The 13,641-nt window shown below is 59.7% G+C and overlaps 2 protein-coding genes across 6 annotated transcripts; one reads left to right on the top strand and one right to left on the bottom strand.

The window, feature by feature from the left end:
* The first annotated feature begins 602 nt into the window (after positions 1-602).
* Positions 603-9,730, top strand: HMGA1 (high mobility group AT-hook 1). Of its 4 annotated transcripts, none has more exons than XM_081245289.1 (6): positions 603-709; positions 952-1,065; positions 4,266-4,444; positions 6,251-6,334; positions 7,000-7,054; positions 8,374-9,730. In XM_081245289.1, exons 3-6 carry the CDS (start codon positions 4,310-4,312, stop codon positions 8,625-8,627), a joined length of 528 nt encoding a protein of 175 aa, XP_081101415.1. In that variant the 5' UTR covers positions 603-709; positions 952-1,065; positions 4,266-4,309; the 3' UTR covers positions 8,628-9,730. The 4 variants fall into 4 exon arrangements, with proteins under 4 accessions (XP_081101415.1, XP_081101416.1, XP_081101417.1 ...); XM_081245290.1 differs by having other exon boundaries at positions 4,266-4,411; XM_081245291.1 differs by having other exon boundaries at positions 604-709; positions 7,000-7,050; positions 8,371-8,545.
* Positions 9,731-9,872: 142 nt separating this feature from the next.
* SMIM29 (small integral membrane protein 29) lies at positions 9,873-12,434 on the bottom strand. Of its 2 annotated transcripts, none has more exons than XM_081245297.1 (5): positions 12,361-12,434; positions 11,180-11,306; positions 10,901-10,926; positions 10,527-10,632; positions 9,873-10,350 (listed from the first exon to the last, which is right to left on the bottom strand). In XM_081245297.1, the coding sequence occupies exons 2-5, from the start codon at positions 11,228-11,230 to the stop codon at positions 10,285-10,287; spliced, it is 249 nt and encodes an 82-aa protein (XP_081101423.1). In that variant the 5' UTR covers positions 11,231-11,306; positions 12,361-12,434; the 3' UTR covers positions 9,873-10,284. The 2 variants fall into 2 exon arrangements, with proteins under 2 accessions (XP_081101423.1, XP_081101422.1); XM_081245296.1 differs by having other exon boundaries at positions 11,120-11,306.
* Positions 12,435-13,641: the final 1,207 nt, after the last annotated feature.

Here is a 13,641-nt window from a genome sequence, read left to right on the forward strand (position 1 = left end):
TTTCACAAGTTTCACGTTTGAATTTCACAAGACCTGCATTTCACCAGTCAGCCACACGCGGGGTGGAACCGAGATGCACATGCTGACACCTGTCCGCCCAGGGAAAATCTAGGAGCCGCGTACCTAGGCGAAGGGAGCGGCGGGTAGGCCGCGAAATTCTCCAACCGGCGCGTTTCTCTCCACCCCTGCCGCCCGCACGGACCCCCGCAAGCACCAACACCCGCCCACATCCACGCGCCCCGCGGGCGCCAAGCCCACACACCCGGAAGGCCCCAAGAGGGGACTCTCCCGGGGACCCCCATTCCATGCACTAAGGACGCCCTCTCCCCCACGAAGGACTCCTTGGTGACCCCTCTAAACACCTCCCCACGTCTCCCGGCCGGGACTGTGGGAAGTGGGCCGTGGCCTCGGGTTCCCAGCCCAGGCCTCCCGCGCGCGCCCGCCCCCAGAAGCCCGACACCGCTCGCCCCTCCCCACATTCAACACCCACCCGCGCGGCGGCGGCGGCGGCTGGCGGGCGGCCGCCCTTTTAAATCCCCGGGCTCATTTGCATGGCCCCGCCCCCCCCAGTGACACGGCTGGCGCGGGCGGGCCCGTCCCCCCTGCCCCTGGGTCGCTCTTTTTAAGCTCCCCTGAGCCGGGGCTGCGCTTCTCTAATTGGGACTCCGAGCCCGGGCTATTTCTGGCCCTGGCGCGGCTCCAAGAAGGCGTGAGTTCGCGGCCCCTCCGGTGGCTCCTTTTTTTTATATCTATCATTTAATTAAATTATTTATTTATTGAGGCCGCGCACGGGCCGTGCCTAGCTTCCTGCCCCTCGCCATCCTTCGGGGGAGGGGGAATATTTTTGTCCCCCCGCCTGGATGTGACATATAAATACCCCGCGGGGGCCTGGGCGGCGAGCACGCGGCGGCGGCGGTCTCTGAGCGCCTCTGCTCTCTCTCCCGGTTTCAGATCCGCATTTGCTACCAGCGGCGGCGGCGGCGGAGCCAGGCCGGTCCTCAGCGCCCAGCACCGTCGCTCCCGGCAGCCCGGAGCGCGCACCGCAGGCCGGCGGCCGAGCTCGCGGTGAGTCGTCCCCGGGGCCCGCGGCGGCGGCGGCGGAGGGGGGCGCCCGCGCCCCCGCTGCACGCCGCCCCTCCTGCAAGCAGCCCGGGGCTGCAGCGCGCGCCTCCGGCTTTATTCCCAGGCCGGGGCTGCGCGAGCCGCCGGCGGGGGAGGGCCGCGCGGCGCGGGGGCGGGCGGCGGGGCCCGGCGGCGCGGGGAGGGCACCGGCACCCCTTCCCCCGCGCCGCGGGCGCCCTGCGGGGGGCGGGGACCCGGGAAAAGCGCGCGGTGGGGGAGGGGGCGCGCGGCTGCGGCGAGCGCGAGTTGTGCACCCGGCGGAGCCCGGTGCACCTCGCGCGGCCGCCGCTCCCGCCCGAGCCCGAGCCCGGGCCTGGGTTGTGGGGGGCGGGGAGAGGAACGAGCTTCGGCGACAGGGGAGAGTGGGGGGCCGGGTGGCCCCCTCAGCCTGGGGAAGTTCTAGAAGTGAGGGGGATGGGCAGGAACCCCGCAATTCGGCCTTACTCCAGCTCGGCCTTTCTCCTGGCGCCCCTCCGCAGATGAGGCCGAATCGCCGGCCTGGGTTTGGGGCTTCACCCCGACCCCACCTCTGGCCCGGCCCGCGCCTCTTCAGCCCCCAGGGCCCGGCCTGCCTTCCGCCCCCACAAACTGGTTTCTCTGCTTTGCTGGGCTCTGTTGGAACTAGTCCCTTTGACTCCCCGTTTCAATTTTTTTTTCTGGGGCTTTATTTTGCGGGGAGGGCTCGGAGGAAGGTGGCTTTTCTTCCTCTCCCCCGCGCGCGCCAGGTTTCCTGCCCCAAGGCGGGCTTGGGTGCCCCCTCTGGCAGGAAGTGGGTCCGGGTGCACCCTCGTGGCGGTGCATGCGGTCGGGGTGCACCGGTTTCCCGCGCCTGCGAAAGCGGCCTGCGCCCCTCCCCCCGCGCTCTAGCCCCCAGTCCCGCCGGCCGACCTGCAACCGCCGGGCGCAGACACTTGCAGAGTCACTCTGGGCCCCGGGTCTGCAGCAGGGACGACAGGGACTTTACCAGCCCCCAAAAGGGTAAGGAAAGTGGCGGGCTAGAAGGGTCGCCAGCAACCCACTCCATCCTGCTCGCCAACTTGCTCTGTGACTTTGGGCAACTCATCATCCCTCTCTGGGCTACTGTTTTGGGGAAAACAAGGTGGTTCCAGGATGATTTCCTCGAGTCATTCCTGCAGATTGCCTCAGCATTTGTGGAGCCCACATTGGGTGCACAGTGTGTGGAGGAGACAGGCTTGAGGCCTGAAAGGGCTTATTACCAACTGAAGGATTGAAGTTGGACCCTAAACGTGGCTTCGCCAAGCCAGGCCTCGCTGATGTTCAGAAACAGGTGGAAGAGACAAGCATTTGTTAGTCTCACCAGAGAGGGCCTCAGGCCTTGCCTTCTCTGGAGTCCTGGATCTGGGGTGAGGGTGAGCGGATTAAAGGGTCCCCAGCAGCAAGAGGTGGGGGGAAACACCAGGGACACCCACCAGGATCCCCAGGCAGGCTAGCCCAGGCTTTATGGGATTAGGGGCTGGCTTTGCCCAACTGGAACCACCTCTCCGAGGGGGCCTCCAGCAAACCTCATGTGAGGTCAGCACTCATTTAGCTGATTAATTGTGATGTTTAGTTTTGAAGGGGGACCTGTGGTGTAATATAAGATTCTAATCACTGCCTGCAATTACAGAGCAGGCCAAGCCACTAATGATGAAGCAGGATAAATCACCAACCACCTTGTTTAAAAGGGTCTTCAAGTCTGAAATATTATAAAATGGAATAATTACCAAAGTCCCGCCATCTGGAGCATTTCAGTACTTGAGGATCAGGGGCCTCAGGCCCGCTAACAATCACAAGTTTGCAAAAACGGTCTTTCCTCTCATTGGTTAAAATTGGAAATTGTCTGAATCTGAAAAGGGAAAAGAAAGTCATTTCAAACGTTCTAGTTCTCATTTTGATCTGGAATGAAGCTTTCTGTTGTTTAAGCGTTTTTAACTTTTACCTGGTTTGATCCTTGCCGCAGTCTGGAGAGGTAGGTGAGGCAGGTGCTTTATCATTACCCACATTTTATAGATTGAGGGGCTTTCAGAAGTGGAGCCACTTGGGCCCACCCTTTGCCAAGGGCAGCCAGGGATTGGTTATCAGGGAGGTGTGGAACCATAGGCCTCCCAGGACACGTCTCTATCTGTAACTTGGGGATAATAACGGGGAGGACAGGGATGGGGCTGCGAGGGCCCTCACTGTCCTTTCTCAGCCTCTGGAACAGACTCCCAAATACTCCTTGCAGAGGGGGGTTTCAGGTAACTTCTATATTAGTAGGGCTGATGAAGCCCAAACAGGCCTCTAAGGAGAGGGGAGGTGCTAGAGAAGGACCAAGGAGCTTTTAGGATCAGCCCTGCTAGGGCTTCAGGGAGTCAGCCAGCATCTGTTACGAGGGCCCCTCTCAGTTGGACAAGTCCCTGCCCCTCGTGTAAGGAGGCATCAAAGAGAAAGATCTCATCTGACTCCAGGTGGGTGGGGGCGGGCAAGGGGGAAGAGGAGACTCACCTTTCAGCTTTGGGTTTCTTTTCCTCCTCCCACCTCACCCACTGTGGTTTTAACCCTCTTCACCCTTCTTCCCAAATCATCCCCATCTTTGAACCCCCAAGGCTTTTACCCAGGGAGACAGCAGCAGAAAGACCTGCTGGGGCTCTGGCAGGTGGGCAGTACCGTGGACGAGGTGGGCCGGGGATTGATGTCTGTGGCTGCCAGATGCCCAGGGCTCATTCTCTGCTTACCTTTCCTCCCTTGTTCCCTGCGAGCTACCCAGGCTTGGTTTTCTCTTGAAGAGAAGGGGCAGCTTGGTGGAGGGAGGGGGCCCTGGCAGTGTGAGGACCCGCATCTCACCCACACCGTTGCCAGGGCGGCCTTACCCACAGCCAGGACTGGGCTGGCTGGGCTCTTGGGCCCGGGGCCTGTGGGGCTGGCAGGACGACAAAGAGCCGTTCTGAAGAGGAGATAAGGAGCTGATTAGGCCCAACGGCCCAGCCCCGCCCTGTGGCTGCAAGCTGGGCTGGGCAGATGCCCCCATCGGCCCAGGTGGGAATCACGGGGACCCCTGGGAGCAGGCAGTTTCCTGCCCAGCATTTGGAGGGTGGGAGTGGTGAGGGGGTAGGAGGTGACGAAAGCAAGAGGTTTTGTTTAAAACAACTTTTCCCGCCTCCCAGCATCCCAGCCGTCGCTCCTCCACCTGCTCTGCCGACAAGGGAAGATGAGCGAGTCGAGCTCGAAGTCCAGCCAGCCCTTGGCCTCCAAGCAGGAAAAGGACGGCACTGAGAAGCGAGGGCGGGGCAGGCCGCGCAAGCAGCCTCCGGTGAGTCCCGGGACGGCGCTGGTAGGGAGTCAGGTGGGTGTCCAAACCTTTGCCTCGGTTTACCTCTTTGGGCTAGGGAGGTGCCAGGCGTCTTGGCAGGTGAAAGCAGGACTGGCAGGGCGCAGCGTCATTCCTGTACACGTGTGTTCTCCCCACACACCCGTGCACCCCACACATGCATCCCCGGTGCCTGAGAGCCTGGGAGAGAAGTGCAGCCCAAGGGATCGCTGAGCCCGAGCCCGAAAGTCCAAGCCAGAAGTGACCCTGTAGTCCTGCAGGCCACTCAGTGCTTATACACTGTGGTAAACCACCCACCCTTTATTTCCATCCATCGTGGACCAGTACGTTATGAAACAGTAAAGATGAATTATAGAAACGTGAACATTTACATACGGAAGCCCAGCGTTTTTTGTTATTATATTCACTGCACATGATAGTACTTTGTTAATTTACTACTGAAATTTACTATGAGGGTTTCTAAATACTTACTGTATGTTTCTGTAGTTCCTCACCCCAGGACAGTAACAGTTTCTGGGCCAGCACCTGTTCACGGGCCTCCTTGAGTGGCCCTGGATTGGGCTTTGCCCCAGCTCTGTAAAAGGAAACGGAAGCCCAAGAAGCTTAAAATGTTGGGGAGTTGGTGGCAGAGTGACTGAGAGCCCTGGTTCTGCCCCTCACAAAGGTCCCGTGGGGTTAAAAGGCCAGCCTGGCACTGTGGGCACCCCAGGGAGCTTGGCCAGTCAGGCTGTGGGGACCACCCGTTACATGGTGGAGATCTTGGTTTCTCTCACAGAGGGGCAGCTATCCCCACGTAAGGGGCAGCTGTTGGTGAAGCCCCATTACTTCCCTTTCGTGGGGCAGAGGAGAGGAAAGCAGTAGAGGTCGATCCTTGTTCTTTACACATCAGGCAGCTTGTGTCCACCGGGCCCTGGGCGCCGCCCCCCATCTGTAGGTGGAGAGGCCTGTACTGACCCTCAGGACCCGTGAGAAGTCTGATGGGTGGTGGAATTCAGCTGCCTCTTTCAGAGCCCACAGTTTGTGTGTGGGGAGCTCATCCTCTTAGTCTCTGCCGCCTTGTGGTCACTGGGGGGGTCAGAGAAGGGGTGTTGGGTTACTGGACCATGAAGAGCCCCCAGGCAGCTGCCTTGGGAAACCATAGCTGACGTGCCTTTGCTGCCCAGCTTCTATGCATTATGTAGCAGTTTTTTATTCTGTCTCGGGCTTATTAAAATTTCAGTGGCACCAATGGGCAGGGCTCTCTGGGGTTCCGAGATCTGGACATAACTCCTTCTCCCTAGGAGGCAGCCTGGTTTGCAGGTAGAGGCTGTAGGTTCCTTCTAGTGGGAAGGGGGATCCTTTCCCCTCTTCTGCATCATCTGAGGGGGTGGGCAATGATCACAGCCCAGTGCTGGACACTTGTACATTTTTCATTTAGTTTTCGTGACACTCTGCAAGGTAAGCCTTGTCACCATTTACAGATGAGGGAAACTGAGGCTCAAGCATTAAGCGTCTTGCCCGAGATCTTAGAGCTAGTCCGTGGCCGAGCTGGCATGTGGACAGAGCTGCCTAAGAGTGTCTTTCTGCCCCCGTGACACCCTTCCCAGAGGCCTTCTGGCCTCTTGTCATTTTGCTGTCATAGGGAAGCAAGGGGAGAGACTTTGCAAAAGATATTCAGACGGAGAACCTGAAGCCCAAGGGCTGCCTGCTATGATTCCTGTGGATTCGAGTTGGGGGATGGCTCGCAGACTTAATTCTGCTGGGCTGGGGCAGAGGGCTCTGTCCTGACAAGGGTGGGACAGGTGGCTTCTGTGTCCCTGACTGCCCCATCTGTCTTTGCAGAAGGAGCCCAGCGAAGTGCCAACACCTAAGAGACCTCGGGGCCGACCGAAGGGGAGCAAAAACAAGGGCGCTGCCAAGACCCGGGTGAGGCTTGAGGAGGGCCCTCTCCCCACGACAGCAGCTATAGGAGGTCTGGGAAAGGGCTGGCTTGTCCTCATTCTTGGCACCCTCTTTTCCTCTGGCATATGGGGGATGATGTGTCTGCTAATTGAAGAGAGTGGGGCAATGACTGAGGTCTCACTTCTGAGGCCTTGGTCCTGCCCTGGACACTGGGGAAATCGAGTCAGATGTCCCACAGCTTTCCTGGTCTGGCGAGAGGCGAGTTGGGAGGAGCAAAGGGGCAGCTCCTGGGCTGAGAATGTCACCTTTTCTCCCGGAGGCCCCCCGGCTCCTGAGGGAGTGGGGAGAAGCAGGGAAGGCCAGATCTACAGTGGCATCAGCCTTTCAGAGAAGTTGTTTTGTTTTTTATTTTATTTTTTCTAAGACACGACTCATATCCTCTGAGTCATGGGTGGAGGAGGGAGTGGGGGGGCGTGTGTGTATGTTGGGGTGGGGGGGGCAGTGTGGCTGGCCAGTCATCACCAGCTGGACTCGGGTGGGCCTGCTGGGCTGAGAGTCCTGGGCTGCCCCGAGCAGAGGAAGGTAGTTCTGCCCCTCCCTGCTGTCCCTCACCATCCAGGGCACTGGTCATTGGGTGAGCACTGTCAGGAACATCTTTGACTTAGTGGATCTTTTCTCTGACCATCTAGAAAACCACCACAACTCCAGGGAGGAAACCAAGGGGCAGACCCAAAAAACTGGTAGGTGAACAGGTGGCGGCAGCTTGGCTCTTCTGGGGAGGCTGTTAAGAGTGGGAGATGCCCCATCCTATGCCCGCATAGGAACATGGCTCTCCCTGACCTGCAGGGCCAGGAATGGTGAGACTTCATGTTTTACCCAGGCCCGGAGAGGGGAAGGGATTTGTCCAGGGCTCAGGGTTCCTGGCACCCAGCCCAGGGCTTTTAAAGGGCTGTGTCCATGAGAAGTGAGGGGTCCCAGGTACAAGCCAGACCAGACTGCCTGCGCTGCCCTACGGGGGGTGGTCCCTGTCTCTCCTTCCTCTGCTTCTAGAACAGACTCAGAACTTCTAGGGTGAACTTGGAGGTCAACTACTAGTGTTTCTCCGCCGCCGCCATTATAGAAATGAGGACGAAGGGAGGTTTAAGGAGCAGCAAAGGAGCTCAGGCCTGGGTGGGGGGGCGGGGGGGCGGGCAAGGGGGTCATGTTGGGTGGGGGTTGAGGTGCGATGCCGCAGGGAGCTACCTCCTCAGGGAGGCGCCGTCCATCTCTAGGCCCCAATAGCTGGTAATGGAAGTAGGTGGGTTGAGCCGGGAGATGCTTCCAGGGGGTCCACTGCAGTGAGGGCCCTCCCAGCCCTTTACTATCCCCAACCTGTCTTCCCTGAGGCATTCATTCCTCGAGCGTGAGCCGAGCCACCACTGGGTGAGGGGGGCTCGGGGTGCTGGCTGGGCCCCAGGAGTGAGTAACAGGAAACAAGTTGTTTTGGAGTTTGTGCCTGGCACGGGGGCCCCGTGTGGTGTCCCGACATTCCCGCCCAGTGAGTGAGCCCCGGCGGCACACACTTCCCCTTCCTCCCCGCCCTGGCCTGGGGTCAGCCCATGGCCACCGCTCCGCAGCCCAGCAGCTGCCCCTGCAGGCCAAGGCCACTCGGTTCCCTGGCACCCACCAGGGGGGCTCATGCAGCCTCCAGCCACCCCTTCCCTCCTCATTTCCTCTCCCTGGCTGCCTCCGCTCCTCCCCTGCCAGAGAACCAGTCACTTCCTCGCTTCCTCGAGCTCTGCCAGGTACCCCTGCCATGGGCCTGGGGGCCAAGGGGCCTGGCTCTGTGTGAGAGCAGCATGTGTGTGGTTTTTTTTCCCTCCCTTTAAATTCTTCCTTTTTTATGAATGAAACTGGGCCGTGGAGGTTGCTGAGTCACCCACACACTCAGCCCTGACTCATCCCCCTTCTGGAGAGCCAGGGAGTGCGGGAGGGGCTGGGGGCGAGCTTGGCCCCTGGGGGGTGGAGGAGGGAGGGGGGCAGGCCTGGCATTCCTGCTGATGGCCCTGCCCACCCTGCAGGAGAAGGAGGAAGAGGAGGGCATCTCGCAGGAGTCCTCAGAGGAGGAGCAGTGACCCGTGCCGCGCCACCAGCTCCCTCACCGAGGAGCAGTTTCCTTCTGGGACTGGACAGCTCCGCTCCGCTCCCACTGCCCCCACCCCTTCCCCCAGGCTCTCGTGTCACCGCCACCCACCTGCGCCCTCACCACCACACTACACAGCACACCAGCCGCCGCCGCAGGGCCCCCGGGGCCCGAGTCGGGAGCAGTTTCCTTTGACTTCGGGTCCCAGCGACCCCTGACCCACGCACCTGACTTCCCACTAAGCTGCTCCCGCGCTGCTGCATCCCCACTCCCTCAGCGTGGGGACCTTGCTGGCTGGGCTCTTGGTTTCGGGGTCCCTTCTAATCCCCGACTCTTCCCTCTGGCTTCCCATTAAGGGGCCTGGGAGGGCTCCCCTGGCCTTAAAAAGGGGCCCAAGCCCCATCTCATTCTGACATGCCCCACTCCCACTGTACTAGCGGCAGCAGGTGTAGCCACTGGAGAGGGGTGATTGGCCCCAGATGCCCCCGACCAAGCTGTGTCTCACCAGGGGTGGCTCACACGCCCTTTGCTTACTTCCCACCTTGCCTAGTCCCTGCAGTAAGTTGGGCCGCCCCCTTGGGGGCACAGGAAGGCAGGCAGGAGGGGTTTAAGCCCCCTCCCCCCTCTAAGCAGGCTCCAACCTACCTTGCCCTCACCCTGGAATCCAGTGCAGTGATGAAAATGCAGAGTCACCTTTATCCAGGTGAGGCCCAGGAGGCCTGGGCTCCCGGTGGCAGCCACTTAAGGCGGGCTAGAGCCACTCCCTGTCCCTGTCTGCTTCCACTCTAGACCTCGGTTTCCCCTTCCTTCCCTCACTCGGGGCACTAATAACAAGGAGCTAGCCTTGCCCACTCCCATCCTTCTGCTCCTCCCCAACCCCCAAGGTTCTGGTTCCATCTTTCCTCTGTTCACAAACTACCTCTGGACAGTTGTGTTGTTTTTTGTTCAATGTTTCATTCTTAGACATCCGTCATTGCTGCTGCTACCAGCGCCAAATGTTCATCCTCATTGCCTCCTGTTCTGCCCACGTTCCCCTCCTCCAAGATGCTCTTAGGGGAAGGGGCCTGGGGCAAAGCAGGCTGGGTGACCGACTACCCCAGTCCCAGGGAAGGTGGGGCCCTGCCCCTAGGATGCTGCAGCAGAGTAAGGAGGGGGGCCTGTGTTGACCGTCGGGTGTAGGGGCCACCTTCTCCCCCTGTTCTGTCAGGGAGGAGGTAGCCATTATTTGTCCCAGCCTGGGGCCCCCCCTCTGGTTTCCTATTTGCAGTTACTTGAATAAAAAAATATCCTTTTCTGGACTGAGTCTTTCTGTGATGGGTGCCTGGAATGGGGAAGGTTGGAAACCAAGGGTCTAGTGGGTGGGGGAGAAGAAGAAAAAGCATTGGCGTCAGCTCCAGGGAAGGTAACTTAAGCCCCTCTTGAAGAAGTCAACTACACCCCTAGCCACAAAACGTTTTATTTACAAAATATATATACTGAATATTATACATTAGGCCCTGTCACCATGGGAACAGCTCCAAAGCCAAGTCAGGGAGGGCTAGAGAAAGGTGGTGCCTGTGGAAGGGCAAAGCTCCACCCTGTCTCCCAGCCACCCTTCCACCCCAGAAGGAAAGATTCCCATTAGCTCCTGGGAGTGGCTGGTAGGCTCAGCCCACAAAGGACTGAAGGCCTAGCAGGGAGTGAGGTGGTGACAGTGGGGGCTGACCGCTATGCAGGGCTTAGGACTGGGGGCAGATGGGAGGAGGAACGGAGACCCAGTACCCAGGAGGGGGAGCTGGGGGAAGCAGCAGGCTGCAGGGCCCTGGGCGTTCCAGGACCCCATGGTTCTGAAGACCAGGGCAGGGGGCTCAAGTCATGTCTTGACATCCAGCAAGGGCATCCGCTTGTGCTGGTAGCCACTCTGCCAGCCATGGACCACCTGTAGGGGAGGAGACGCGCACCACAGGGCGCAGTCCACGGCATAACTTGGGAGGAGGCACCCCACTAGCCACGGCCCACATGGGGAAGGCTGAGAGCAGAACCAGGCTCTGTCTTCAGGGGTATGAATAGAGCAGGCCCACCTCTGATGATTCTCACTGTCCCCAGAGTGCTCACCTTGGGGTCTCCCACGTCAGAGAGTAGCTCCTGCTCAGCCTCGTGCAGCTCCTCAGCAGGGTCGTAGCTGTACACGGGGAGCAGGTGATGGCGAAGCCGGTCCACCCTGGGGAGCATGGGAGGGGGCTCAGCCCAGGGGACCCACTCCCCTTCTTCAGACAGCTGACTGCCCTGTGTCTACTCCCCCTGGCAGGGGCACACTAGAGCTCTAACGACATGTCTGGGCAGGAAAACCTAACGGGAGTGTAGGGAATTTCAGGTTTGTGTCTGGCTGAGGAGCATCTTACATGTATTCAGGGATCTCAGATCCTATGGGAAGAACTTTAAGCACAGTTCGGGGGAGGTGGCGCGGGCAGGGGGGCAGGGACACTCACCGCTTTTTCTTCTGGACATACATTACCTGTAACAGAGACACAGCACTGTGGAGGCCGCTGAGCCCAGGATGGCCCACAAGTGACAGGGGTCCACCTCCACACCCTCCTCTCCCGTAACAGCAAGACAGCTGAGATGCTGTGTGCAGGCTGGACCAGGCCCACCCAGCCCTGCCTTCGCAAAGGTGTGGGTGTGTATGTATGTATGTGGGGGCTCCTTACCACGGCCACCACCACCCCGACCAGGGTGATGAGGAAGAAGGGCCCCAACACATAGCCCACCATGGAGTCGCTGCTGGCCTGTGGGGCATTGGGCACAGTGGTGTTACTCATGACATCTGCAGCCAGAGGGCTGGGTAGTCAGCATGGGCAGTAGTACTGCCTCGGGAGGGCGCCTCCACTGGGCTCCCTGGGGAGGAGGAAGGAGGTTGTCAATTCCACCCAGGCTCCGGATTCCTCCCCAAGAGCTAGTAATATATGAAAACTTAGGTCAGGCACTGGGAAGAGGGATCTTCCAGGTCAATGTGCTGGGTTTAACCCTCCAGGGACCCTCAGCAAGTCCTGGGTGTAAACGGCACCAAAGGGAGGCCCAGACCCAGGGCCTGAGTCCTGCCCAGCTCCTATCCCCAAATCAGGGTGGGGCTCAGCTCAGGTGCTGGCCAAACATTTGCAGATATCAATTCCTGAGGAGAGGTTAGATGTAGGTTCCCAGCTCCTGCCCCAGCCTCCTGGGGTACTGGACTGCCAGCAGCTATCCAGTGGAGCAAAATGGGGATATTAGGTTAAAACATGAGGGTCCTGCATTGCAGCCTAGGGGTGAGGTGGGAGCATCTGAAGGAGACCATCTCGGCCCGGGTCCAGTGCTCACACTTCGGTCTATATAGGTCCTATGCCCTCTTTGTCCCTGGAGTCACTCCAGGCATAGCCTGGGCACCGTCTCCCCCATCGGTCTCGTGCCAGGGCAGGGCTGGACTGCATCTGCGAGGTGATGTCACCGCCCCCTGGTCCCCACTCGGGGCTCCGCCCGGGTCCCTCCCCTCCTGGCCTGGGATGACAGGAGGAAGTGGAGAGGGTCAGCTCCCATGACAGATGCAAGGAGACTGTCCACGGGTGGTTGCACGCAGATATACCCAGGTCCTTGATCCCGGTTTTCCTGGGCTTCTATCGGAGGGCAAGGTATGAGCTACCCGTCCCGCTACCCGTGGGGGCTACGGGCTCACCCACTCGCATGCCCGTCCCATGGTAGAGGGGACATGCCGAGGTAGGGAGGGTGACAGGCCGTTCCGAGGATGCGGACCAGCAACAGAGAGCGGGAGGTAGTTCCCACGGCGCTGGGAGGCTCAGGCCAGGGGAAGGGAACTTAGGGGGAGCACAGAGGGGCCCGGGCATCCTGGCATCCCGACACCCCGAGGCGTGGACCTGTACCGGCGCTTTGCAGCCCATCCAACCCGCCCAAGCCTTACCTCCCGCCGATGCAGCCCGGAAAGGAACGCCCTCGGTTGGCTCCCGGGCCCCGGAAGAGCCGGCAGGCGCGTGATCAAAGGACCCGGGGAAATGGGCGGGGCCACGGTATCAGGGTGCAGCCAATCCGATGGCGGCAGGCAGACGGCCCGGAGGCTTCGGGAGGGGCCAATCCGGAGGCCGGGGGTGCTGGCGGCGCCGAGCCGAGACGGCCTGGGCTGCAGGGTCCACCCTGTGACGGCAGGGGGCAGCCGAGGGCTGCGCAGCGGGGAGGGGCGGAGAGGGGCGGGGCGCGCGCGGCTTCCCAGCGTACCCCGGGGCGGACCCCTGCTATGCGGCCGCGCTCGGGAGCTCACATTCCAGGGAGAGGCCTGGCGTCCGCTTTACTCGCACGTCTGGTTGGAGCCCAGTCACGCTCTAACGTTTAGCCCAGGCCCCACAAGGCCTCCAAAGCCCCACAAGGCCTCCAAAGCCCCACAAGGGCTTTGTTGAGCCCTCTAGACCTCCTAGCGGCGCAGACTGGCCCTCCGTGCTGTGCTGAGAGTGTGTAGGCAGGCCTGGGTAGCCCCTGCCCAGCCTTGGACCTCAGGTCCACCCACCTAGCCACCCTCTCTGCGCCTCACTCTTAATGTTGGTAAAACAGGCTGCTGTAAGGATTAAACCATGACATGGGTAGAGCCTAGCACATAGCATGCCCAGAATTTTAAATTCCCTGTTAGCCTCTTTCCGGTTTTCCAGGGCACAGACGGAGCAGCGAGGTGAAGTTCCTCTGGGTCATAGGTAACTTGCCAAGTAGGTAAGCTTGGGTTGAAGCTTCGGTCGTCTGATAATTAAAATGTCACACACTTACTGGGGAAATTTGAATAAGATTGGTGGGTTTTACCAATGTCAGTATCCTGGTTGTGATGTTATACTATAGTTTTGCAAAAGTTAGCATTGGGGGAAGCTAAGCAAAGTGTACAAGGGATCTCTGTTATTTCTTACAACTGCATGTGAATCTAGTTACCTCGAATTGTGTGTGTATAGTTTTGTACCACACCTACCTTTCTGTCACCAGAATCACACATAATTGGGAAAACTCCAGATTGGCAGGCGATGGAAAACACCCAAGAACATAAAGGTTGTGGCAGCCGAACCAGGTTGAGGCCCTCCTGGGTCCTCAAGTGCTACTGGAGATACAGGGGTGCTGTGAGTCACCCTATTCTTTTTTTTTTTTTTTTTTTTTTGGTTGTGCCGCCCCGGCATGCAGGATCTTCGTTCCCCCACCAGGGATCGAACCCGTG

This window comes from Mesoplodon bidens, assembly GCF_964165515.1.
Source record: "Mesoplodon bidens genome assembly, chromosome: 10".
Classification (NCBI taxonomy): domain Eukaryota; kingdom Metazoa; phylum Chordata; class Mammalia; order Artiodactyla; family Ziphiidae; genus Mesoplodon; species Mesoplodon bidens.